We start from the raw sequence: 27,387 nt of genomic DNA on the forward strand, positions 1-27,387 counted from the left end.
CTCAACCTATGTCAACTTAAGCAACATTAGCAGGGCTGGAAGAGAAAGTCTCATAACATGCTGGAGATGCTACAGGTCCAGGAGTATTTGCTGAATTGCCTGTGATGGTGCCCAGTGAGGGAAGAAATACAGAGGGCAAACACACCTGGCTTCCTTCTCAGAGCTGTTGTTTGGCAATTATGCCAAACTTCGTGGGGAATGCTTGGCATTCATTTCATTTTGACCTGTGAACTACTCTCATTCAGAGATCAGGTTGATAGTAAATGTCATTGTATCGGTATCCTGCAGTATTTAGTCAGACATTCTTTTTTCCTTTCCCAAATTCCAAGTAAAGTAGTTCTTAACTTTTTTGGATCAGGGACTACTCTAAGAATTTGGTGAAAGCATTCTCTCCAGAAAGATGCACACGCTTACAAAAATTTTGCATATAGGGCCGGCCCCGTGGCTTAGCGGTTAAGTGCGAGCGCTCCGCTGCTGGCAGCCCGGGTTCGGATCCCGGGCGCGCACTGATGCACCGCTTCTCCCGTCATGCTGGGGCCGCGTCCCACATGCAGCAACTAAAAGGATGTGCAGCTATGACATACAATTATGTACTGGGGCTTTGGGGGGAAATAAAATAAATAAATTTAAAAAAAAAAAAAATTTTGCATATAATTTCAAGGGGTTCATGGTCTTTTCCCTCAAAAGCCGATCTGTGAGCTATGGCTTGGGAGTAAATAATCCTTGCTATAGACTTTTCATAGTCACTGTGTTTAATATCCAAAGAAATACTATAACTTTTTACAGAAAATTTATTTAATGTTCTTCCGTATTGATGAAAAGTAAACACAGTATGCTTTAAATTAGAACACAGACATGTTGTGTTTCAGGAAATTTTTATCAAAACTTAAATTTTGAGTAACTATCTAATATTTACTATCTAATATTTACTTTTGTCTCCCTCTTTTAAAGCTTGGTAAAATGCGGCTGACAATTCCATGTCGGGCCCTTACATGTTCTCATCTGCAATGTTTTGATGCAACTCTGTATATTCAAATGAATGAGAAAAAACCAACCTGGGTTTGTCCTGTCTGTGATAAGAAGGCTCCATATGAACACCTTATTATTGATGGGTATGTCGCTTAAACTTTTTCCTTGTACCTTGGAATGACCATCTATTATCTGAGTTTCTTATTCATCAGGTTTGGGATAAAAATTCTACTGGTGGTGTTTTCTGGTTATATATTTTTAGAATTTTCATGATTCTAGAAATCAGTAATTTTTCAAAATAAGTAATTAACACTGTGAACATTTTTCCTTTCTAACTTCCTGTCCTCTTGTTTTGGAAATGCATTCTTGACTGTCAGTGCCTCCTGACATTTCCCATTTAAAGCACCAGAGATTCTAAGCAGGATATGCATACACCTTTTCCTAGCATGAATCCATCTATCCCTAGACATACAGACCATATTAGAGGAAGAATGAAGGAATTGTGAAACTCTGCTTAACTTAAGCTCACCAAAAATTGGGCTTGTTTTGGGAGATTTTCTGTTGCTTCAGTCATGGTCCGTCATACCTATTCCCCACTATAAGGGCTCCTAAAACTGATCAACACACTGAATAGCAGCTTACTTTGTTTTTCTCTGTCCTCTGAAATACTTTTCTTTTTCTTGTCCACCTACAGCATCACAACAATCAATTATTTTTTGAACACTCCTGCGTTTGATCTATCCTACCATATATCTTGGCATGTTCCTCTAAATTTTCCTCTATTCTCTAGCCTGCTTTTTGCAACTGAACAAAGATAAATTGTGAAAATAAAGATCTTAATATTTCCTGTACTCTCTAGCAAAACACTGAGGCAACTTACCTATAGTACTTGAGAAAACATAGGATTCTGAGTGTGTAATGTCAAGAGTGGAATACATTTAGCAATACAAGTGTAACCCAGAGCTTGAAAGATGTCAGATCACTCATGGGAAAAAAAGGAAACATGTAACTTCAATGTTTTATGCTTAATTTTTCAGAGATGACAGTGATCACTAAATCTGAATTGAATAATAATATTTTACCAGCTGTGTATATTATGTAGCTTTGGATATCCCAATCAATTGGAATTTTTCTCTCGATATAAAAGCCATCTACACACACTCACTTAAAGAAAAATTGGAAAACACAGGAAAATAAAGACTTTTGTGGTGTGTTATTTTCTGATTTTTGTTTTCACATAATTGTGATTGTGCGGTATTAATATTTTTAATCCTCTGGTTTCATTTAACATCATAACCTAAGAATTTGACCGTTAATTTTACACATATTTTTGCAAATCTCATTTTTAAATATCTGCATATTTATCAAGGAGACTTAACATTTAATACCTATTTTTATATTGCTTCAGTTTATCAAATAAGATATGCTTATTGTAGGCAATTTGTAGTGTGTAAAAAAAAGTATAAAGAAGAAAAGTAAATATCCATAATGTCACCACTCAGAGTTAACTGCTATTTATATACCACTCGCACGTAGAATTTTATTTTTAAAATATAGTGTTTTCTTTTCTTGGCCTCTTCCCACTTTTTGTGAATATTTTCCCGTATTATTAAAAATCTTTGGAAACCTCATTTTTCATAGTTACATAATATATCCTTGCATAAAAGTACCATAATTTAGGTAACATTTTTCTTGTTTAGCCCTAGAATTTGAGAGCAAATATAACTGTCTGTTCTACTTTCTTCCTCCTCATTTATACTTGTGCAAAACATAGAGGGTCTGAATGTTTTTTGACCGGTAATAATTCTAATCTGTCTTCATTTAGAGTGTGATATTCAAAGGACAAATTGTTTTTTGTAGCTTGTTTATGGAAATCCTAAAGTACTGTACAGATTGTGATGAAATACAGTTTAAGGAGGATGGCTCTTGGGCACCTATGAGATCAAAAAAGGAGGTGCAGGAAGTTTCTGCCTCTTACAATGGAGTTGATGGTGAGTGTTAGTTTTCCAAAAGAGTGGGGCAATCTCCCTGCTGTTGTAAAGCCTTGGTTTTCAATATTAAAATGCATAAATTTTTAAAAAACATTCAGCAGTTTATGGATAGCTCAATAACTCTTACTAAATTATTGATTAAATGTTCAGAAGTAGTAAAACTCCTTTTAAATTCACTTTTTTGCCAGCTTTTAAAATTTTGTGGTATAGATTTCAAAGTAACATAATCTAATAAGTCATTTGTAAAGTCATGCTTTTGAAATGGTATCCTTTAAAATTTTTAGCAGATTTGGTACAGATTAGTGAACGTTCCTTTTTCATTTACATTTTTTCCCTGGCTTTTAGTGTGTTTTTGCTGGAAGGAGGCTATAACTTTTTAACAATGTTACCATAGCATTCCTTAAGTATATCAGGTACTGTACAGGTAAACATATGTAATAGATAGTCTTTGTCCTCAAACTTCTTTTATTCTGAAGTGGACATACATTTTGATTGTTTGCCCTAATTCAGAATTGTTTTTCAAAAGAATCCTTTAACAACCAATAATAAATAGTAGTTTTATGCTTAGAGGAACAGAGCCGCTGTTGGTTTTCTACTCTGTGACACCAGCAATATTGTAGGTCTAAACTATAACTGATAAATTAATCCGTAGACACGCTGAGAAAAAAAAAGAGGTGTCATAGGTCTTTTTTGCCTTGTGTTTTTAATCATCCCCCACAGGATGCTTGAGCTCCACATTGGAGCATCAGGTGGCTTCTCACCACCAGTCCTCAAATAAAAATAAGAAAGTAGAGGTGATAGACCTAACCATAGACAGTTCATCTGATGAAGAGGAGGAAGAGCCATCTGCCAAGAGGACCTGTCCTTCTCTATCTCCCACATCACCACTAAATAATAAAGGGTAAGTGCTAAGGTCTTAAAAAAAAAGTTTGCGAAGGTTAATTTTGCAAATAGAATTAAAAGATCTGGCACATATAATGATTATGCATGGTAGTAAAAAACTTAGCAATCAAAGAATAGGGTGAATTTTTCCCAGGTGTGTGATATTTCTTTTTTTTTTTTTTTTTTTTTTAAAGATTTTATTTATTTTTATTTTTCCCCCCAAAGCCCCAGTGGATAGTTGTGTGTCGTAGCTGCACATCCTTCTAGTTGCTGTACGTGGGACTCGGCCTCAGGATGAACGGAGAAGTGGTGCCTCGATGCGCACCCGGGATCCGAACCCGGGCCACCAGCATCGCAGCGCGCGCACTTAACCACCAAGCCACAGGGCCGGCCCAGTGTGTGATATTTCTTGAGGGGTTGGAATAATGCATTAAAGGGGTCACTTGGATACAGTATTCATCATACCAAAAGATGATTCTAGTACAGTGGTTCTCAAACTTTGGTGTACATCAGAATCACCCAGAGGGCTTATCAAAACACACATTGCTCCTCTATCCCCCAACATCTGATTCAGGAATAGGAATAGAGAAAATTTGTATTTTTAAGTTCCCAGGTGATCTTAATACCACTCATAGGATTTAGGACATTTACTCAAACTGGAAAATGTATGCTATGAAATTAGTCTGAGTGTTTCAAGAGGAAAGCAGAAGAAGACCAGATGGATGCTTTAAACCTGCCTCACTATGTGTAAGGCTGGCAGTGAAAAGAAGTCTAAGACTGAAGTTACAGTACACAGTGCTTTCTATTTTATAGACTCATTTCCCCTGTTTCCCATTAGTCTCATATCAATAATAATGTATCTTCGTTATGCTTCAGTTCAGTTCATGAAACACTGTTATCTACTTTATGTAAAACACCCTGTGCTAAACATGGTGATAATGAAATGAGTAAGTATAGTCTATAACCTTAAAGAGTTTAACATTTTGTAGAGGATGGTAAAACAAGTAGCTAACTCTAGCTGTCCTCTTAAACAGACTATTATTGTTAGTCTCACGAGAGATGTTGGGGATTCTCAGCAAAAAGACTTCCTGTTTTGCTGAGGCCCGATTGGAGCACACTGGAAGTAACTCTTGAAATAGAGGTGCCCCTTTTTAGAACCAGGAGAATTATGTGGCCTGTGGTAACTGAGTAGGGGCTATTAAAAAAATCTCGTTCCAACAAACAGTAGTGCCTGGGGAAAGAATGAAAGTGAGAGAAGGGAAGTCCACAGAAGGCATGGTTACAGATTTCAAGGTGTAAGAGGGGAAGTTAACACCAGACCAAGAGCAAGCATTTCCGTACATGGAGTCAGATCATTTTCAGGTTTGATATTGTTTCATGCGATGAAAAGATCTTCTATTTGAATATATTTGTGGCTACTTGAAAGATAAAGTTGCGACAGTAAAGAACACAATCGTGATAAATGTAGCTGCTCACTCGTGAGGAGGCTTTGTTTCAGGAATCTTCGTAATACAATCAAACATCTTACACAAGTTGATATTTTCACTCTGGAGTAGCTTATCTCAGCATACACACAGACAGAAATAAAGACATTCAAAGCAGTATCATTATTCTAAACAAAGTGAATATTTAAACACTAATTTTACTTTAAATCCTACTTTATAAACATTTACCTCTGATGAAAGGCTACCTTGATGGCTGTTACCCAACGAGCTTATCCTTATTATTAGACCAGCTTATTTTATAATAAATCTGAGTGGGAGAAAAAGAAAAGTCAAATTATCGGAAGCTGATGTAGTTAGAGCAAATTTCTATAGAATTTCCATTCCAAGATATATTTAACATCAAACCATAGTATTACCAAACACATATTATCATATTATTTCTTTAAATGCCGTAATTGCAACATTAAAAGATATTTCATAAATCTTTGGGTATACAAATACTGTATGGATTAAATGCATCATTATATATGTTCTACTTTTTAGAATATTAATAGTCATATATATATGTAAACTGTGCAATAATTTTACTGACTATGGATTTTTCCGTAAAGGCAACTTTTTTGAGAGTTTGGAAATCTTCTTCTTTGGATATTTACATTGCTGTTTCTTCAAAAAGAGCTGTGTTTATTGTGTTTGGAAAATTACATTAGATGCATTAACTGCTTCCTGAGCTTCCCAGTGACTAATTAAACCCAGATATAGTATTTTCAAATGCCAGACCTTTCTCTCTCTATTTTCAGATAGAAACAAGCAACCTGAAAGTTTACGACATTTTTAGAAGGATAACACCATATTCAATACTAGTGGCCATTTTACAATAATGACTAGCCAATAAATAGAAACCTAAACCCAGCATATTGTATTTTTTACTGTGCAGTGGAAAAGTGGAAATGCATTTCAGAATATTATCACAAAATTGAAAGAAAAGGAGCCAACCCGGCATTAAAAAGAGGCAAATGTCAGTAAATGTAAAACATTTTGCTGTCTTCAGCCACTGAGTTCAGAAATTTCATCCAGAAATTTCCTTTGCTGTTTGGTATACCCAGATGTTTTCAAAGACTAGGATTTCAACTGCTTTCTTCTCTCTTGTAATCCCTTAGGCATTGTCAGAGGAGAGAGCTAATGGAAAATGGTACTTTTTATAGATGTAAGGGGTTTAATTAAGTTTCCATTAGACGAAACATATTTTTGAGGCTGACGAGAGTGTATTTTACGCTTCATATCCCATTCATAAAAATGTGGTAGATGGTCATAACTAGAACTCTATTCCTGGAAATCCAACCTTGGCATCTTCTGAAATATTCTGTACCTTTGAAATTGCGTCTCCACATTCCAAGTACTTTACATAAAGTTTTAAAAACAAAAGACAGCCTCTTTATACCTTCTTTTCTCTATTTTCTATAACTTAGTATGCCTATTCGCCTCTTGTATGGTTGGGATAGCATATGACCTTTTGTTTGCACTCAGGACTATTAGAATTTTCTTTTTCTTTTCAAAATCATTTCAATTCTTCCTTTTCTTTTTCCTTTCGCCCTCCTTTTTGCTGTTTCCTTAATTTTTGGTAAAGAAAAAAAGATTCGACTACTCAGCTACTTAAACATTTCACTCTGTTCCTCCAGAATCACTCTTTTTGGTTTTTTTTTCTTTTTCCAGTTATACTATTCTCCCTTTAAAAACTCTCTACCACCTGTTCATTTTGAAGCATGTCTTCTCCTTGTCTTGCTGCCTTCGTTCATTCAGCAGGCCTTTTATGCAAACAGCGTGCTAATGACTATGTGACTGTGCAGGGCATTGCATGTACCAAGAAAAACAGTACCTAGTTTTTGTTGTCATAAAGCTTATAGTTTGGGGGCCAGCTGTGAACTCCTCACTGCTCACTTTGCTCCATTCTCCCAGTCTTGTCTGTATGTGCTTTCTTTACTTACCTATACTTTTTACTAGCCAACACTCCTGTGCTTATTTTTAAAAGGTTTCAGAATGTTGTCTGCTGTAGATACCTTTCACTCATATCCCATAGAAGTGGCTCAGCCGTGCCTTCTCCCTGCATTCTGAGAGTGTAAATGATGATGTTCCAAAGAGAGCATGTAACTTAGGAATGTTGGATACCATTGTATCCAACCATTTCTCCCTGTTGTAGCCTCTGTAAAATGCTATTAAGTATACAAATTATTTCCTAATAATTATGGTAGTCTAAATTATATATTGTTTTCCTGTCTTTTATTTCTAGCACAAAAGCTAGGACTCATTATGAAATGCAACCCCTTTGTTTGTTAAACTTACAAGTTCAATTGACAAATGAAAATTATGCAAACCTTTCCTTCTTCTAGCATATTAAGTCTTCCACATCAAGCATCACCAGTGTCCCGCACCCCAAGCCTCCCTGCTGTGGACACAAGCTACATTAACACATCCCTCATCCAAGACTACAGGCATCCTTTCCACATGACACCCATGCCTTATGACTTACAAGGTGAGTCACTGGTTCTTCTGTATTGTCAGATAGCATTATGAATATCTTTAATCTATATAGTCGTTTTCTGGGTGAGTCTAAGGAGGAATTGAAAGATTGGGAAAACAGGGGCTTGGATCTAGGGAACTGGGAGAAATATGTACTGTGGTCATAAATAAATATGGATCCAGTTCCTTGTTTGAATCTTCATCAATAGCCAATGTTTTCCTACCAGTGGTAAAACTAGTGCAATGATCTTTAGGTTTTGTGAGCTTCAAAGTAGCCTAGTTATTTTTGGATGACTTCCAATATGTTGCTTTCAGTTCTTATATTTATGAAAATTATTTTTTGTTCCCTGAATCCAGTTATAATGCAGCAGGCATGGTGGGTAACTATGTTGTATTATCTTTCAGGTAATGCTCAAGTGAGACATTAGAAAGTTTTACTTTTTGTTTCAGTGAATCTGATTCTTCTTTTTAAAAGTAGTTTGAAATGTCAGTATACTCATTTGTACAATGTATTTTGAGTTCATAATAGTCATTTACATTATCAAGAATTATTAGTTATTCTCATATATTTCTGTAATTTAGTAATTTGTGTATTAGCCATATAATCTAAGAACATTTTTCTTTTTTATTACAAAAATCCATATATGCTTATTGTAGAAAATTTAATATAAAAACATAAAGTGAAGTTTCACTCTACCCCTCCCCTACAGAAAAATCCATGGCCACTGGCAAGGATTCTTGGGAGCTTAGATAGTTGGGTAGATTGTTAGTGATTGTTATGAAAACCTTATTTCAGCTCTGTCCAATAGAACTTTCCGCAGTGAGGGAAATGTAATCTCTACCAGCCAGTACAGTAGCCACTAGCCACCTATGGTGATTAAGCATTTGAAATGTGGCTAGTGTGACTGAAGAACTGAATTTTTTATTTTACTTAATCTTAGTAAACTACATTGTGTGGTTAGTGGCTACTCTATTGGACAATGCAGCGCTATTTCTTACTTAGCCCACTGCCAAGTCTCACTATGGAGAAACAAAGTGCTGTACATTTTGCAGGTCCCCATGTTATAATCTGTTCTACTGTAGACAGTGGATGGATCCCCAGAGTATTTGTGTTGTTGTCATATTTTTGTCTGCATCTGCTTGTTATACTGTTCCCCAAGTGTAGATGTCACAATGAGGCATTTTATTCACATTGGTTTACCTGCTCTTCATCACATTACACGTGGGGTGATATGAACAAGAATGTGAATTGGAAGGGCTGGTTTGCAATGACTCCATGGCAGCCAGGGATCAGAGTTGGTCCTTCTACCCCAGCAGTCAGACACCCCCTCAGATCTCTCCCCCTCTCATGTCACTGAAGAGTCTCTCAGAACCCGGTACAGAGAGTGACGAGTGAGCAAATTTGAGAAAGAAAAAGAAAATCTGTACTTAAACTTGCTTTTAACTTCTTTCAACTTCAAACTTTTTCATCCACAAAATGAGGCCAAAAATAATTACAAACCTCATGAGGTGCTTGTGAGAAGTAAATTAGAGTAGATTGAAAGGTTACTTAAGAGGAGTCAGTGAGAGCATTTGGTGAAAAGTGCTGTGTCAGTTTAAGGGATCATTGTTAGATCCGCAGGGCAGCAGTGGCCAGGTCCCACAAATGGAGTCACAGGGAGGACAAATCATCGCTAATGCCAGGACTTCAGTTTTGGTGGTCTACAGATGGGAGGGATGTGAAACATTCAGCTCAACTCTTCATGTTTAAATAAATTCTAAATGAATTTAGAATTAGCATTTAAGACTTTTATTTGTTTTTGAAGTATTGGGGTATGTGGGAGGGTTTTCTCTCTGTTTTTTTTTGTTTATTTTCAGAACTAAAATAATTTTTTCTCCCACAGGATTAGACTTCTTTCCTTTCTTATCAGGAGACAATCAGGTAGGTTGTGTGAAAGAAAAATTACTGTTATTTTAATTGTACATTAAAATATTTAAAAGTATAATATGTAGTCAAGAGAAAATAAATTTCCTTAAAAAATTCAGAATACTGTAGCCATCCCCATTATTGTTAAGGTTTTAAGAATTTAAATAAAAATCCCTTTGTTTCAGCTGTGCCTGAGTGTATAGTAAGAACAGTATCTATTTGTTGGTTTCCAGTACTGTTTTATAAGGAAGTAGGGCAGTGAGTCATATTGACTGATAAATTTCTTGACCAAATATCTCCATAAGAGAAAGAGGGTGGACTGTCCTCTTTCCTGCTGCTTCTGAGCATATTACCTCTTTGGAAATAGAATTTTTCCAATTGCAATAAAAATTGAAACAAAAAACAATAAAAATTTTATTTTGCCTTTCTTCCCGAGTTTCAGATACCAAAATGTCTCTCAAGATCAGTGATGTGAGCATTACATAAGGCCATTTGATTTTGCAAAATGTTTTATTAAATATTTCAGAAACACCAGATACTCAGAATATATTAAATTTAGGACTTTGTTCTGCCAAGAAGAAAGTTTCCTGATGTCTAAGTATAATGAGCATTTTGTTCTGTCTTTTGTCTCCCTCTCTAGCATTATAACACCTCCCTTCTTGCCGCGGCTGCAGCAGCAGTTTCAGATGATCAAGACCTCTTACACTCGTCTCGGTTTTTTCCGTATACCTCCTCACAGATGTTTCTTGATCAGTTAAGTGCAGGAGGCAGTACTTCTCTGCCAACCACCAATGGAAGCAGTAGTGGCAGTAATAGCAGCCTCGTATCCTCCAACAGCCTAAGGGAGAGCCACAGCCACCCTGTCGCAAATAGGAGCAGCACAGACACGGCCTCCATCTTTGGCATCATACCAGACATTATCTCGTTGGACTGATTCCTTTGCCCCTGCTGCTCCCATCCCCACTCTAGATTAAATGAACTTGGCAGAAAGAAGAGAACTTTGTGCTATGTTTTACCTTATTCTGTTTAGAAAAGTACACAAGTGTGTTTTTTTCCTTTTTTTAGGGAAAAAATTAAAAGAAATGTACAGAGAACAAAACTATATTTTCAGTTTTACTTTTGTATATAAATTTAAGACTGCCTGTCTGATAAAACACTTGTAAAAAACAAAAAAAAGGAAAGAAAAGAAAAAAGAAAAAAAACAAGTACCCACAAACCACCTTCAGTTCATTTTTTCTAGATTCTGAAGATTTTTTTCATCATTTGTCTCTGGTTTTGGTTTTATTTTACTTCAATGGCATTATTTTATTTGCAATAGCAGAAAAGGAATTGCATGTATGAAGTTTTAAATTGTGGGCTTTTCTTTGTTGTGGGAGGGGGTTGGGGGAGATAGTTTTAATTTCTATTTTCTAAAAATGGCAGACTTGGATTCTGTTTGTGTGTGTGCATATTTTATCCATCCTTAAGTTATAAATCTCATCTGCCCCACTGCATTCCCTCTGTATTTTCAGGACATAATTCGTGGGGGTGTGTGTTCAGTGTGTGTATCTGTGTGTCTTTTTCTGTCGTTACTGTTTCTTCTCCTCCCGAGTTTGCATTCAGTTCATAAATCAGTTGCCTGCTTCTTTCAAAGTGCTTTGAAGGTCTTGAACTCACATATGAGCATCTTTATTGACTATCCCAACTGCATGTTCTCCATCACATATTCTCTCCTTTTTGCTAGATATCCCCTGAGAATATGTTCTAGAGATTGGAGTAAAGCTGTCTGGGTAATGAGTAGACTTAGCAGACCTGTGAATAATACACTTTAGTCTAGTTCTTTCTTCTAAATTTGGATTGCCAGTATTATGTATTAAAACCAAGTCTGTGAAACCTGCTTTTTTGGCCACAGGGTAACAAGTTTTCATGTAAGATCTTCATACCAAAGTAGGAAGTAAAAATAGCTTAGAAAGCCCTGTTGCATGTCTTGTGCAGCTGACAGAGGTAAGGTTACATAACCTCAAAAAAGAAAGAAAGTCAATTATTCTAAAAGTAAATTCTTTTCAGAAAATACATTGCACCACACATGTCAATCCATAGAAATCCACTATCTGATAAACGGTTGAAATTCAAAATGGGCTTGATCCTTAGTCATTTTTACTCTCTGGTTCTGAGTGTACTTATTTTCATAGCCTGGCTATCTTGTTTATTTTATTTTTCTCTTCACCTTTTAAAGACAAGCATGACATAGGAAAATCAATGTTTTTTTAGACTTCATGGATCAGTCTGATCTATTCTTGTTAATAATGGAACATGTAAATATATTGAAAACTGTTTTTCAGGAGATGAGTGAGGGTTGGAGGGAAGGAAAAGTGACTCTACTTGTGTTCCAAAATCCTCATCAGAGAAGGTATTACATTCTTCAGGTAATAACTGAAGGTGCGGAAAATATTTTTTAGCTGATTGAGAGGTTTAGCAGGTTTAACAGAAAAGATAAAGAAGGGGCATAATGATTACCAGTTTTCCAGACTGGATTTTTATATCACAACTTATTGTTCTCAGAGTTGATGAAGGACCACCTTTGTGTATAAAATTGTCGTTTTAAACCTTGCAGTGGTAACAAAATGACCTACTTTAATCCAGGTAGAATTCAAGATGGCTGTATCTTCAGTTGTATGATAAAATTAATGGTTCACATGACTGTGTGGCATCTAAAAATAATATCTATTTTTACAGCATCTCTCTGCCACTAAATTGTTGACTTGAATTTTGAAAAACAAGTTGGTGTTGATATGTATATGTGTGTGTGTATATATGTATTTATAGACAAGTGTGTGTGAGTGACAAGTGAGTTACATAGTCTTCCCCTACGCATGTGTATTCCACACATCCATGGCTGAGTTATAGTCACTAAACAATTTGCAATAAAAAAAAAAAAGATTCATTGTCGGTTAAAACAGGAAATAGTTGAGTTTTTAAATGAATCTGGTATTATGCTGAGTAAACACCTTAAGAACTCTCATTGCCATATTAACTTAGGCTAATATTTAATAGTATCATAATTTGTGCCTAAATTCAGATTGGGATAGAAATTACTTAAATTGTGGGGAGTTGCTTCTTATTTCACATTGTAATAGGAGACATTTCTATTAATTCAGATACCTAAGACAAAATGAATAGTTTTCCCTTTTTTTTTTCTGTCGTTGTTAATGGCCTCAAAATTCTGATCAATAACTTTGTGTATGATGCTGAATTACAAACTCTTTGAATGATCCAGTTGAAAATCCATCCCTCTACTTTCTTCAGCCAAGTTTTGGAGAGGGTTAATTTCCCTCAGTGTCCTGCTCTATACCATCCTAAGGGAAGAACAGGTAATAGGGAGAAATAAATGTCTAGTGGCTTTGGTCATGTCTCCACAAGAGAAACTAACTGTTCGGTTGTCTTTTTATTTTAGTTCATTCCACTCTAAGGAGTTTGTTTCCTTCAGTTGTTGTCGTTCCACAGTGTTGCGTTAGTCGATCAAACTTTCATGATCTGTAGTAATTATTAGTAAGAGTCATGCACTGCATCTTTATCTTCTAAGTTAAAAAAAGCACGCATAGTCATTTCATCTCTTTTTTCCTTAGCCCACCCTCACTCTCCCACCCATGCCAACATTGACATGCTGTCTGTGGACAAATAGTGTTTCTCAGAATCTTTAGGCAAGTTGCCACCATCCTCCTTGCCTTGGTCTTTCATAATAGGTGTGCATATGTTTGTGTTTCTGTACAGTACTGTATGTATACGTGCGTGTGTGTGTATATATATATATTACACACACACATCTTTGATAAAATAGCTATTTGACTAGCAAGGTTGAAGTGGCTTTTAATTATTTTGTGGGCATTATTGGACACATCTTTTTAAAACAATCTGAACCTTAACCATACCACACTTGGTTGACTAATTTATTTTGAGCATTAAAATTTTTCTACTTCTATTAATTTAGACATTATCACAATTCTGTATTATTACTGACTTAGAAAAGATTCACTTAAGCTTCTGAAAAATGTGATTTCTTGGCAGATTTTCCTTTGAGTCAAATGTCTGAAACTGAATGAAAATATATCCCAATTTTAAATTACTAATTGTGGAAAGAACATTGTTTTTTAAACAATTCCAATTTTAAATGCATAAGACACTTCAAGATCTTCAAGACTTTAAAGCACATTTGAAATTATTTTAGTAAGAATTTTGTTTTACCAATACATGTTGAATTCTGTTTTTCAATTAAAAAAATCACAAAGCTTAGATTTCAGAAAGAGGGAGGGAGACTAGCTGGTGGTCCCAGAGTGTGCTGCTGTTAATTGTTTAATTAACAAAGGGGAAAATGTATATAAACAGATATAAAAGTTACCATAAATTCCATGAACTTAAATCTGTGATTCATTGCCTTAAAACTTTCTCTCTTAGAATTTCCATACCGCATGCCAAACCAGTAAAATGGCTTTTAAAAATGTATAGTAGACCAATGTCAGTTTGTATAAAAGTTCCAAGTGAAAATATTTATTACATGCATTGGAAAAAAAAAATTGTTTACCTATTGAATGTTACCTGTTTATGTAGAGCTCTTTAGATGTAATAAAAGAAAAGCCTTCAGTTAATTTGTCTTCTGTAAAATGTACTGCTGGGTATACACGGGGACAGTCCCTATGAGAAAAGTGCTAATGCTTTGTGCTTCCAAAGCACCTTTCATCCAGAGATTTCAAAGCATGACAAGTAACTAATTCTCTCGCAACATGCTTTGAGGTAAGTAATGAGTATACAGCCATCATTCCCCTTTCTTATTGAAATATGGCTAGCTTTGTAATGAACCACAGCATCTGTTTAGTTTTAAATCTGTTTAATAATCTCCAGTTTGAGTGCTCAGAGCACTGTGGCATTTTTTGTAAACAATACTAGGTGCTAGGTAAACCAACTGGAATTTCAGGAATGAGCATGAAACTCAGATATGGGATAGTGCAAAAAGCCTTCCCTGGGGTACAGGTTTAAATCAGAAACCTGTACATCATAGGATCTTAGAATCCTAGCCACTGAACACCCTTAATTAGGAACACCGAGTCAGCGGAGATGAGCCCCAGGTTCTAATGACCACTCCACGCCATTAGGTGTTTTTGGCAAGCTATACTTCAGGTTTCTGTTAGGCAAATGAGATTAATAAAACTTGCTCTAAAACCATACTGGGACCACTCAGTGACAAACACAAAAAAAGCTTTGAGGGAAAGTACCCTCAATTATTATAACCCAGAACTTCCTTTTCCTGTGCCATCTGAATCCTAGATATCTACTGTCTAATCATTGGTATTCCAGATTGGCTGTGCAGGACTTGCGTCCTAAGGTCCATGATGGGTTAAAAAGAGATGTGGAGCTAGGACCCTTGAGCTTTGCCTGAAAGTGAAATATAGCAGTTCTCTATGGGGTGCCAGCACCTAACCAGCCCTCAGGTCAATTTACCATGCAGGTAATGAAGTTCAAGCTCCAGGGCCCCTCACTTGGTCTGGCCTCTTCCAGGGTCCTGGGAGCAGCCCTAGCAATTCTATATTTCTATTTTTGTATTCTTAAAGAAGGCTGCCAAGTCATAAGACTCAGACCCCACAAAACTGGGATCTGCCCCTGCACTGTGTGAACCTACGCTCCCCATCACTTCACCCACTTGGTGTTTGGGCTGTGTACTGCCTGCCCCCCACAAAACCATCCTCTACAGCTCCTAGGAATTCCTACTCACTCCCATGGGCGATTACGCTGTTGGGAAAATGAGTCTCCTTTCTCAGGACCTCAGTTTGGTCAGAAGCCACACGGCATCGTGAGATAGCTGCACTAAGACCATGACTGTTTTGTCCTCTGCAGTTTCCCCTATGCCTGGCCCTTAGGTTTGTGTCTTGGATAACCTCCCAAAAGACACACCTCCTCCTCTTAATTTGGTTTTCTTTTGCTTTAGCCACTAAGGCACCATTAGACAAAGCTACAGCCCAGAGAGCCCAATTTTGATACATATAAAGATGAAAACCTCGATACTTAGAGCTATGCCCTGGCAGCCCCCTTTTAGGGCTGTGCTACCACTACCGATGGATCCACAAATTTGATGAGCATGCAGGCAGCACCGGCCTGGCACTTCTTGGCTACGTAACTCACTTAAAAAGCCACCTGAGCTGGAAGAGCTCCCAGCAGGACTGGTACCCCTACTACTGTTTCCCAGGGCTCTTGCTGCATCATGGCCATGGCCTGTTACATCCCTTGTTACTCTCCATTAGTCCTGGGGAAATGGCTGGAAGCCATGATCAATTTGGTCCACGTAAGCAGATCGTCCTAGTCCCGTGACCCTCGCTGATAACAAGCCAGTGGAAAGCTCGAAATTCTGACAGGAGCGTCAGAAAGGGCCGTCTCAAGCTCTGTAAGGCTTCAGTGAATGCAACATGTCACGTCTGGTTTCCTTTGGTGTGGGCTGTAAAGTCAGGTCACTCTGCCAGCTGTTTAACTGATGCTGCCTTGTTTTAACATGAGTGTTTTCACCCTATCCTCGGAATGAGTGAATATCCTGAACTATGTTACTGTGTGTTGAGATGGGCATGAGAATTTGTTATGCGGCCACGCATGGTGCCGCAAGAAATGTTGTCATAGTTTTTTGTTTGCTTGTTTTAGCTCTTTGCTTGTCGCTGTTTGTCAGCTAGCACTGGCTTTATCTTGGAAATGTGGAAGATGGTTCCAGCACCCAGATATAGAATATAGGCATGAGCCGCATAACAACATTTCACTCAACAACGGACCACATATATGACCGTGGTCCCACCAGATTAGTACCATATAGTCTAGGTGTGTAGTAGGCTATACCATCTAGGTTTGTTAAGCACGCTCTACAATGTTTGCACAAAGACAAAATCGCCTAACAACGCAGTTCTCAGAATGTATCCCCGTCGTTAAGCGACACATGACCATGTAGTCTTTTGGTAGATTGCCCTTTTTAGGAGAAGCACTACCATGGTAAGTCAGGATTGCACAGTGCTCTACAGTTTGCAAAGGCATTTTCAAGTCATTATCTCAGACCATCCTCAACAGGCTCCATGAGGTAAGAAGTAGGAATCCTACTTTAGTGAGGATCCTGAGGTTTTGAGGGGTGAAATGATTTGCCCAAAGTCACGTAGCTGGGCAATGGCAGAGTCAGGACTTGGAACCAGGCGCAACTCCAAATCATAGACTCTTTCCAGCTGTAAAGGGCTGAACTAATGGTAGTTATTAAAATCAATAAAAATCTTTTATTAAAGACATGCTAACACCATGGCTGAAATCATTTATTTTCATTGCTAAGTTATCCTCTGCTGCAGTTGGGTAATGTCATCTTGCTGCTGTGTCTGCCATCTCCCTAGAGTGAAAGGAACACTTCTTTTTAAAGATTAATCAGTCTGAGTTTTCAGGCCCAGGGAGGCTCTCCTGCTTTCTCTTCATTCAGTAGTCCTGCACAGGAATCGTGATCTTGTGGATGAATTCATCATACTTCACTTTGCCATTTGGTTCGATATTTGCTTCCCTGAAAAGTTCATCCACTGCAATAAATCACATTAATTTTTCAGTTTGGCTTTAGTGTTACATTATAGGACATCGAGTTCTTAGGGGTTGGGGCTCCCCAGAGGTCTTCCCTGAGTGTCCAATTGACTGTTCCTGTAGACCTGGAAGTAAACCAGTGAACAGAACAGGACAACACTCCTCCTCCCCCTTGGAGACCATGGATTCAATTTTGAGTTAATCAGGCTTTCTGCAGGGGCCGGGGTAGGGGGCAGGGAGGTGTACTGATGAGGATTCAGTCTCTGAAGCCACCTTGTGTGTTTTGTTTTTAGAATATATCTGACCCCGTGCCTATATTTCCAGAAACCTTTGGCATGGATTTCACCTTCCACGGCCCTCCCTCTCAGCTTCTGCGCAGAAAGCAGAGACCCTCCACCCAGCCCAGGCTTTGGCCTGCCCCTGGCCTGCCTGCCTTCCCTTCCAAATGGGCATTTCCCCCCACCCCCCACCCCAAGAGGGCACTTAGTGACAAGCGGTGTCTGCCACCATCACCTCTTTTTTAAAAAGTGTGTTTTGAGAGTGGGGGTAGTATGAGAGAAAATAAATTCAACTGTGTCTAAAGCTCATAGTATACAAAACTGCCATTGTTCTCGCATGTTGCTCCAAAAAAATCACTTCATTTACTTGTTTCTTCTGGTTCTGGATTCCTGAGACAAAATACTAGCTTGTCCCAGGCGCTGGCAAGAAGCGCCATTTCAGCTTACATTTCTCCACAGTGGCCTCTCGGGGCCAACCTACCTTTGGCTCTTTGGACCATCCGCACCATCTTGCAAAACTGTCTCACTGCCCTGTGTTAACTTCCCTGCCCCTAGACATCCCCAACACATAATTCTGGGCAGTAAGAAAATATCCTGTGATTCTCTGCTTAACTATCCTCTAAAATGTAATTACTGTGCTCTGTGCCTGAGCTGATAGTAGTTCTGAGTATTTTTAGAATGTGGAGGAGACTGATTTATCTTATTTCGTGGGGAAGCTTCTACCATCAGCCACTTGGTTAAAACTGTCCCTGTGGACAGGTCCAACACCAGCTCCAGTGCCAACTACTGCAGCTGCCTCCTGTCCAGAAGAGGGGCAGCCCCTCATAGCCGGGGGCTGGATCCTGTTGATGCCTTCTGGGTAGAACGGCAGTTCCCTCTGCGAACTCATAAAGAACCAGGGTGCTGAAGTCAGCCTGTCCCAGGCCTCGGAAGGGAGGCCTCCCCAGCAGCCATCTCCAGCTGCTCCAAGGATGCTTCTTAGTAAAATTGAAGATTTTCTCTCAATCACCCAAGGTAAAGGATTCCTACTTCTAGTATCATCTTTCCTGTTTCCCACAGCAAGAGGAAGGGAAATCGGCCTCCCTGCTTGTCTGGAACACATTGCTAGTTTCTTTGAAATATTTCTTTAATGGTTAAACAAAGGAGAGATGTGTGTGAGTTTGGGGGCCATGGTATTGCTTTAGACAGAGATCATTAACCCTGAGAATTAAGGCCCCCACTGGCCCTCTCAGCTAACACTCCACCTGGTACATAAATGGCCAAGCAGTGTCCTGAGAGTCTGAGAGGGAAGGAGAGCCCATGTTTCCCTTGTTCACATAAAACAGCCCCAGTGAAAGCTGAGATGGTGATAGCTGCCAGCCTGAAGAAGTGGGGGAGAGCTAGCTGCATCGGCCTTCTGGAGCACTATTTTTAAATGCTTTTGCACTGTGCCTCTGTGACTGCAGATAAAATCTAAGCAGACTGCTTTACAGAACGTTAGCTCTTGCAGGGACCTGAGCGATTGTCTATTGTAACCTCATTTCCCAACAAGAAAACTGAGGAGGGTGAGAGAGGTTAAGAAACTCGCCTGAGCGCCCCCAGAAGGAGGGGGAGCCAGGATTCAAATCTAATTCAAACCACGACATTGTAACCTCTCCACTGGCTTGTTGTGACTTAACCAAAGGCTAAAGGCCGTCATGATTGTAGCCCTTTTCCTCCAGCCACTTGTGTCCCACCCCAACCCTCCCATCCCAACCACAGCCCAGGGGCCTAACTAGAAATCGAAGCCTCCGGTTGGTGGATGTGGACTCTGGCAGTGACCCGGGATGGCAGCTGTGGCAGGGCCGAAGGGCTAGCCAGGCAGGCTGGAAGAATGCGGGCAAATGGCCCAGCATTGAGGTCGCCCTTTCCCATGTACAAAGGGCTTTCCCAGAAGACCCAGGCTGCTGGTGCTGTTCTGAAGCAGGAAAGTATGCTGGGCTGCTGGAAGATTCCAGGCAAAGACCCACTGGTGGGGTTCTGTGACCAGCAGTCCCTACCAAGACCGCCATGGACACCCCTTCTGGAAGAGCTCTCAGTGTTGGCTGAGCCATGAGGAAAGGGGGCAAAGTATCATCTCAGTTTGGAAACTCTTGGCATCAGCAGCAACTTCAAAAGACAGCTGTGGGGAGGGGATGAGCCTGAGATGGGCTGGGAGGTGGACAAGTGTCTAATTGGCCTGCATTCAACTCCTAGCTCAGCTACTCATAAGCCCCTCACTTTACCTGTTTCTTTATCAGTATAAGGGGGGCACTAGTGCTCCCAGGGGTGCCATAAGCACTAAATGAAGGCCCACAGTGAAAGCTTAAACACAGCGTGATGCCCACGTGGATCCCAGCTGGATTTCCACAGGCCGTCCCTTTGCCCTGCCGACTTCTCCACTGTCACCCCCAGGCTCCCTAGTTCTTCCCCTGGACTCCAGTCCAGAGTTCACCCACCTTGACATCCAGCAGCAGCCTCTGGAGCGTGCATCTAATGCAGGGTCCACACAATCCTGGTGGCATGGATTGGGCTTTGGCGTCATCCCCCCAACTCCCTAATCTACTCCTGCTACTGCGAAAGATGGACCCAGGGCATTACCTTCCTTGTGGGTGAGCTTCTCCCCCAGTTTCGTGAGTTTTGACCGCAGCTCAGACGCCATGATGTAGCCTTTCTTCTCCTTGTCCGCCATCAACATGGCCAAAAGAATTTCTTTCTTTGGGTCCTCTTGTTTGATTTGCATGTGCATAATGGTGAGGAAAGTGGAGAAATCCAGCTCTCCATTTCTTTCTAGGAAACCCCCAAACACAGCAGAGTGAACAGGGAGGAAAAGGCTCTGCTTGGGGAAGCCAACTGGCCTTCTGCCCAAGCCTTCATGGCCAGCTCAAGGGCCACCTAACTCAGGAGCCGCCATGATGGTGGCAGAGGTCATGGTGAAGAGGATGCAGCCCCTCCTACTGAGTTGCTACCATGGATACGCCTCATTTAATCCTCCCAACAATCCTCAGTGACTATGGTTATCATCATCTCATTTTGCCCACTAAGGAGGCAGAAGCTCAGAGTGTGGAGTCACATCACAGAGCAGCAGCAGGATCAGGATGGAGCGCCACCTCCTCTGCTCCCTTCTGGCTGCTTCTCTCCTGCCCTGAACTGGAGGGAAGTACATCTATGTGTCCACCCCACCCCCCACCTTAGTGCCCACTGCAGCACATCCACCAAGATAGAGGGGTGACCCCCCTTGGGGCCTCAAGCCCCAGTCCCACCTGGGCTGTTCACCTGCCTTTCCCCTCACTGCAGCCTCCAGCCCAGTCTCCCCAGTCCATGCCCCTCTCCGAGCACGCCTGGGGACCCGGCCAGGCTACAACTGCAGGAAATCAGAACTTCCCCTGACCACAACTTCCTGTTTGGAGGAGACAGATACCAAAGGAAACCACCACCCCTTCGGAGCTGGAAACGGGGGATCTCAGTTGCTGAGTGCCCCATCACTGGGCTCCAGGCCTTCAGAGGCAGGCTCCAGGCCTTCAGAGGCCCGCCCCAGGCCCAGCTTGGCCAGCCTGGGGATGGCTCCCAGTGCTGCTGCAGGCACGCTCTGACGGGACCTCAGGACAACCCTAGCAGATGGTAGAACCCATCTGAGACATGAGGAAATTGAGGTCCAGAGACTGAGAAGTTGCCTCTGGGCTCCAGGTCAAGTGCTCCTTCCAGGCACCCCCTTCCTCTGGGCCAGTCTTTCCTTCCTAAGTGCCCAGCTACCAGCGCAAACAGCCACCCCAGCCTCCTGACGCCCCTCCTTTTTTTTCCTTAAAAAAACCCCACTTGTTTGTTTCTGGTTATAAAAGTCCTCTGTGTTCCCGTTGTCAAAAACAGGAAACAACAATAAAGGGAATGAAAATCACCCCTAATCCCCTCACTAGAGAGAACCACTTGGGAAGTTTTGGGTGGGTTTTCTTCTACCTTTTTCTCACAGTATCGTGTTGTTTTTAGGGGGTCAGTCTTTGAAATCAGAAGAATTGGGTTCCATCGGCTTAATTAAGCACTTGGGCAAGTTACCTAATGACTCTGAACTTTGGTGTTTACCCATAACCAGGGATTAGGATAGTGCCTACTTCATGGGGTTATTTGAACTGAGCACAGGACTAACACTCAATCCAGGGAAACCATTCTATCAGAACACCACCGGGATCACTGCCTTGACTGCAGGTCTGTGCTAACCTCGTTGGAATGCCTAGATCCGGAAGTCCTCTGTGAGATGGGGGCATCACCGGCTGCTGTGAGGACTCAAGGAAGCCCAAGTGAGGCAGGAGCCCGTGAGCTCTGCCTACCACCCGACCCCAATCTTCTGAGCTGTTCACACCCCACCATCTGCACCCTTCGGCTGGGCCCCTCTGCAGGACCACAGCTGCAGGGCTCAGGGCCCACCCACCAGCCCGGGCGGCTTCTCCCCTGGCAACAGGCTCTGGGCCAGCGCACTCACCTATCCCGTGCGTCTGCAGGTGCCGCTGCACCTCGCCTGGCGTCGGGCTGGCCCCCAGGCACCTCATCACCACCAGGAGGTCAGGGGCTTTTATCTTGCCGCGCTGCTGCTGGTCGTACAGGGAGAAGCATTCCTTGTACTCTGCCAGGCCCAGACGGACAGTCACTCACTCCCCACCCCGCCCCACAACCTCTCCGTCCTCTCCCTCCCCTCCTAGGGTGCCAGATTTGACAAATAAAAATACAGGACTGCCAATTTAAACTGAATTTCAAATGAACAATGAATACATTTTTAGTGCAATTATGTCCCAAATTTTGCCTGGGATATACTTATCAAAACAAGTATTTGTGTTTATCTGAAATTCAGATTTAACTGGGTGTCCTGTATTTTATCTGGCAACGCTATCCCCTCCCTCTCCCAAGTCCCCTTCCGCCTCCCCCCTTCCTCCTTCCTTCCTTCTCCTTTCTCTTTTCCCCCTTTTCTGCCCTCCCACAACTGATGAAAACCAGAGGAAGGCTCTCTCAGCCCAGGGGGACCAGGTGCCCAGAGCAGGGCGTCCAGACGCCCAGGGGACCTGTGCAAAGACAATATATGTGGGAAAGGGAGACAATAATGCCTCTGGGTTACCGAGAGGACCAGAAATCTCCTCTGGGAGGGCCTGGCAGAGAGTGGTCTTAGATGTGGTGGCAATTATTACCACGACTGTGGGCACTTCTCAGTCCACTGCTCCAGCCCCCAGCCTGCAGGCTGCTGAACTCTCACGATGCCCTCTGGCCCAAGTCCTGGTCCTGTTCTCAATGACGTCAAGGGGTGCTGCGGGACGTCCTCCCAGGCTCTGACCAGAGCCGGCTGGCTGCTCTCCCGAACCCCTTCTCCCTGGGTGGCGATGAAATGGCTGCCCGAGCTAAGGCCTCTAGATCCAGTCTCACGGCCTAGCAGAGTGGGCATCCCCTGCATCTCCGTCACAGTGAAGCAGGCTAGGTGTTCCAGAAAATACCACCCCCCCCCCCCCCCCCGCCCAGAGATTCTGATTCAGGGACCGGGGGTGCGGCTGCCATCAGAATTGGTCAAGAGCTCCCCAGGTGAAACCGTCCCATCCCTGAGGCCCACAGGGTGAGCCCTGCTTGAGCCCCACCGGGAACCTGCCGGCCCTGGGCCCTGCACTGGCCTTCTCAGCACCCTGCCCTCTCCTGCTTCTCACGCCACCCAGCTGGTTCCTCAGAGGCCTGGACCAGCGGCTCCTTAGCTGATAATAATAATAACAAAACGACGACGACAGCTCACACTACTGAGCGCTTTGCCCCAGGCCCTTGTGTAATCCTCGCAGCGCCGCTGTGCTGTGGTCCCTTCATTGTTCCCATTGTGCAGATGGGGCAGTGAAGGCTGGAGTGGCTGAGGGCCTCCAGTGGGCAGCCGGGCTCCTGAAGCCAGCTTCGCCCCTGAAGCCACACCGGATCCTCGATTCCCAGGCAGGAGCCACGAGAGGGCAGCAAGAGGGAGAGGGGAGGGAGAAGGAAACCCCTAAACCCCCCAGCCCAGGCCTAGGGTCCTTGCATGTTCCCTAAATAAGGCCTCTCCCGGCAGCCTAGGATTGCAGAGGGGGAGCTAATAAAAGGCCGGCCGGCCGGTGAGGTCTAGAGACAATTCGCTGCCTTTGTGCTTGCGGAGAGGTTGAAGAGGAAGCCCCTCTCCCTGCCAGGTTCAGAACTTCCAGAGCCTGGGCTTCGGGAGGGGCAGACCACAGGCAGGACCAGGCAGCAGAGGCTGCAGTGGCCCAAGGGGAGCAGGCCAGAGCCTGGCCTAAGACCCCACCTTTGATTCCTGCAAAACCCAATTCCCTCCAAGAGGGACCAGTGCCAGCCGGACCAGCACCTGACATCAGGGGGACAGAGAGGGGGCCACCCTGCAAGCAGGGCTTAAACTCAGCTCTCCCTGCATGCCCCTCCTGGGGACCTCTCATGGCTGCCCCACCTTGTCTCCTGTCAGGATTTGATCCTGGGCGAGGAGTGGGCCCACTGCCCTCCTGAGACCTCATCCTACGACAGTTGTGCTGGAAGGGGCCATCCCACCCTTGGGGCCTGGCTCTTCAGACGGGCCAACTGCCCCCTCCCACGTACCCTGTATCAGTACCTGGGGCTGGCGGCCCCTGATATCAGCAGGGCCAGGGTCAAATGGAGGCCCACCTCCTAACAAACTGTTACATAAGGCAGTTCTGTCTTCCTATCTTGACAAATACACCACGTAAGACCTGGAAGGCCAGATCTGAACTTAAAATTCCAGCGGTAGAACAAGAAGACAGGGCAGTTCTCCACCCACCTCCAGCACCCCCCGCAACTCCTTGTCCCCTTCCGGCCTTCTCTCCTGACAGGCTGGCCGTCTAGCATCCTATATGTTTTATGGTTTTCCTTTGTTGCCCCCTCCCTGGAAGGTGACCCCCGTGAGGGTAGGGGTTCTCTGCTGTATCTTGAATGCCTAGAACTGGGCTGGCACAAAGAAAAGACTCATATACTTGTTGAACGAAAGAATAAATTGGGTTAAATGAATTGGATTAAAAATCCCCTTTACGTCTTCCCTTTGAAGACACAAATGCTCCAGGGCAAGAAAGAGCTGTCCCCAGGGCCTGGGATAATGTGCTGGCGAAGGTTTAACAACTGGCTCTGATGACACATGTATATAAGTTTATTATAAATTTTACAGAGATAAAGGATGTGAAGTACGTAATTCACAAATAATAATAAAATATGCCATGTTCTGCATTATAAATTCCATCGAGCCAATTGATTATCACAAGTGAGTTTGGCCAACTCTCGTATCTGCTGCCAACCTTCGGTTTTGATTCAGCCATGATTTGACCAATGAGGTTGCATGCCAATGAATGCACCTCTTTTCCCAATGAATGAATATTGTAATTAAATCTGATAAATGATTTAATTTACTGATTTAATTTACTACTGTTAAACTATTTCTCACCCTTGTACAAATTACATTCATTAAACGGAAGCCTCTTTCAAATCTTCGGCACTGCTGATTGCAACAGGGCTATCTTTTTTCTGTTGTTGCATAGATGCAGGATTGGAATATTGTTTCATTTTACACTGTGTAACAATGACTGATCTTAACAACCAGCCCACAAAATTCCTAAGACTGTACCACCTGGCTGGCGCTAGCTAGGGCAAGATGGCCCCAGCACAGGGCTCGGTGACACCCAGGCTTTGCCCAGTGTGGGGTACATGACTGACATTATCCTCTCTGTCCTTCACTCACAGCAGCCTGGTGAGGCAGTGTCATTATCCTCGCCTCACAGATGAGAAAACTGAGGCTCAGAGTGATTGGACCCCAGGTCTGTGGCCCCCAAGGCCCCTGTTCTTCCTACTCCAGCAGGCCACCCCTGCCCAGTCTTTCATTCATTTATTAGCCACTTTCTTGATGTAAGATACCGGGATACATAGGGAAGCTTATCTTATTCCCTTCTGGGGCTTCGGGGCCCCAGGAGGGAGGGTCAGTGAGCCTCAGAACCAGGTGTGGGTGAGGGAACACTGAGGCTGACAGCTGGACTCCAGCCCTGAGACCTGTTCAGTCTTGCCTTGAGACCTGGGCAGGAGAGGCCCCTGCCCTGGGCCTTGTGTTTTTTCCCTGCTCTGGCCCTCCTCTTGGGGTGAGGATAGCAAGGGGTCTATGGGGAGGTGCCACCTGGAGCCTGCAACCCACTCACCCACTCTCCCTTCTAGACCAAGCTCTGGGTACCTAGGACTCTGGAATCCCTGCCCAGGTAACCCTAAGCCCACCTCCAAGGCCTGCAGGATGTTACCTGGGCTCTGCTGAGCCTCCCCTGGTCCAGGTCTGGGCTCCTGAGTTCTATGTAACCCAACCCTTTCTCCTTCACTTTGTGGAAATAGAACTATGCACTGTGAGAAAGTGAAGCCTGCCTGGGGACCAGCAGGTTAGGGGACTTGGAATAAAGTGCTCCAAACACCAAAACCAGGCTTGATGTCAGGGCAGAGGGACCTCAGAGACCACCTAAGCTGACGCCCCCACTTTACAGATGGGGAGACTGAGGCCCAGAGAGTAGAAGTATCCTGCCGGAGGGTGCAGAGCTGGGCTCTTTTCCCTATCTCAGCCCATTACAAAGCCCCCTTCTTTTGTTTGAACCTTGGCCATAGCCAGTTCATGGTGTTCCTCGCCATCTCCTCTCCCCCTTCTCTCCCAAATCCAACTACCAGGTTCTGGAGGAAGCTCTCTAGTGAGCTCTCTCTCCTGTCACCTCCACACCTCCCCCAGCAGCAGCCTGCCCCTTGCCTGTGGGTGGGCCCAGCTCTCCGACCAGGCGCCTTCCTTCCCACCAACAAAAAATGAGCAGAGCAAATTGCCTAATGAGACCCATATTTTGCTGTGAGTTGCTAATTAAAGAGCAAACCCAACCTACCATTAATTTGGTCCTGGGAAAGAAACTTGGCCTGCAACAGAGAGAGGAAACAGTCAGGGAGGGCCTCCGTGACAGCGCCCCTCCCTCCCCCAGCCCCGGTCAGCCCAGCGGGGTGACGCAGACCCTCACTTACCATTGCGGGGCCTCTGGCTGCCACCCGTGGGCTCGCTGCTCCCAGAACCGCCTTCCCGGTTCCCCTTCCTCCCGGCTTCAAGTCGAAAGTCCGCCAAGCTGGGTGGAGGCCCCAGTAATAAATCCGCGGCTGCCATGGAGACCAGGCCCAACGCCAGGGGTCAGATTCCAGCTTCCGTGCGCAGCTGATGCCCCGGCCGCCGCGCGGGCCAAGGCAGCAGGTTGGATTTTGAGAAAACGGGGCTGCAGAAGGGCTCTCCCTGGGGCCGCTCCTGCATCGGTAAGCTGATGCTCTGTAGCAAACGGACAAACGCCGTTGTTCCTTCCTGGGAGCCCTCCGCGGACACAGAGAAGGGGTCAGAGACACACAGACAGGGGGCCCCGGGGTGGAGCTGCTCCTGAGCCTTAGGGGGCCTTTCTCTGTCTCTCCTGGGACTAAGCTGGAACACTGACAAGCTCCCACTGGGTGTCGGGCACTTTGCGCACTGTGTCTTTTTAAAGGCTCATCGCGCACCACCTTGTAGGTGGGACGGAAACCCCGCCGCGATGGCACGGCCCGGGACAGACGCCCCCACCGCCAAGGCCTTGGGAAGCGGTATGTAGAAGGGACACAGGCTTTGGTGTTCTCAGTCAGGTTGGATTCAGATTCTTCCCTTCACGCCCATTTGCTGAGTGACCTTGGCGGGTCATTTCTCTGCTCTGTGCCTCAGTTTCCTCGCCGGGCCTCATCACAGGGCTGTGGAGAGAATCAAATGGCCAGCGCACAGTCGGTTCTCAACACGTGTCAAACCCTTCCCTCCTTCCGGGGACCCTGGAGGT

The 27,387-nt window shown here is 43.4% G+C and overlaps 2 protein-coding genes across 7 annotated transcripts in view; one reads left to right on the forward strand and one right to left on the reverse strand.

Annotated features, from left to right (window-relative positions):
* Positions 1 to 14,332, forward strand: part of PIAS1 (protein inhibitor of activated STAT 1) — a 128,692-nt gene extending 114,360 nt beyond the window's left edge. For 2 of the 3 annotated variants that reach the window (XM_004421740.3, XM_087428589.1), the window contains exons 9-14: positions 952 to 1,112; positions 2,830 to 2,960; positions 3,681 to 3,861; positions 7,675 to 7,817; positions 9,688 to 9,725; positions 10,351 to 14,332. In XM_004421740.3, the coding sequence (XP_004421797.1) occupies positions 952 to 1,112; positions 2,830 to 2,960; positions 3,681 to 3,861; positions 7,675 to 7,817; positions 9,688 to 9,725; positions 10,351 to 10,644 (948 nt within the window). In that variant the 3' untranslated portion in view covers positions 10,645 to 14,332. The remainder of the gene's footprint in view (positions 1 to 951; positions 1,113 to 2,829; positions 2,961 to 3,680; positions 3,862 to 7,674; positions 7,818 to 9,687; positions 9,726 to 10,350) is intronic. The other variant, XM_087428590.1, reaches the window with a different exon arrangement.
* A 1,582-nt stretch (positions 14,333 to 15,914) lies between these two features.
* On the reverse strand, positions 15,915 to 27,210 carry CALML4 (calmodulin like 4). Of its 4 annotated transcripts, none has more exons than XM_014780856.2 (5): positions 26,570 to 27,210; positions 26,437 to 26,467; positions 22,014 to 22,154; positions 20,141 to 20,329; positions 15,915 to 17,266 (listed from the first exon to the last, which is right to left on the reverse strand). In XM_014780856.2, the coding sequence occupies exons 1-5, from the start codon at positions 26,570 to 26,572 to the stop codon at positions 17,169 to 17,171; spliced, it is 462 nt and encodes a 153-aa protein (XP_014636342.2). In that variant the 5' UTR covers positions 26,573 to 27,210; the 3' UTR covers positions 15,915 to 17,168. The 4 variants fall into 4 exon arrangements, with proteins under 4 accessions (XP_014636342.2, XP_087284721.1, XP_087284719.1 ...); XM_087428595.1 differs by having other exon boundaries at positions 15,916 to 17,266; positions 26,437 to 26,471; positions 26,575 to 26,814; XM_087428593.1 differs by having other exon boundaries at positions 15,918 to 17,266; positions 22,014 to 22,122; positions 26,570 to 26,622.
* Positions 27,211 to 27,387: the final 177 nt, after the last annotated feature.

Source organism: Ceratotherium simum, chromosome 3 (genome assembly GCF_057802395.1).
Source record: "Ceratotherium simum simum isolate JZ-2026a chromosome 3, ASM5780239v1, whole genome shotgun sequence".
In the NCBI taxonomy this organism is placed as follows: domain Eukaryota; kingdom Metazoa; phylum Chordata; class Mammalia; order Perissodactyla; family Rhinocerotidae; genus Ceratotherium; species Ceratotherium simum.

Excerpts from the sequence above, each read along its gene's own strand:
- CALML4 (XM_087428595.1), bottom strand. The coding sequence starts at position 26,705 with ATGGCAGCCGCGGATTTATTACTGGGGCCTCCACCCAGCTTGGCGGAC. Across the intron at positions 22,155-26,436 it reads TTCCCAGGACCAAATTAATG|AGTACAAGGAATGCTTCTCC; the intron begins GTAGGTTGGGTT and ends TGGGCCTGGCAG. Across the intron at positions 20,330-22,013 it reads CCTGCAGACGCACGGGATAG|AAAGAAATGGAGAGCTGGAT; the intron begins GTGAGTGCGCTG and ends GGGGTTTCCTAG.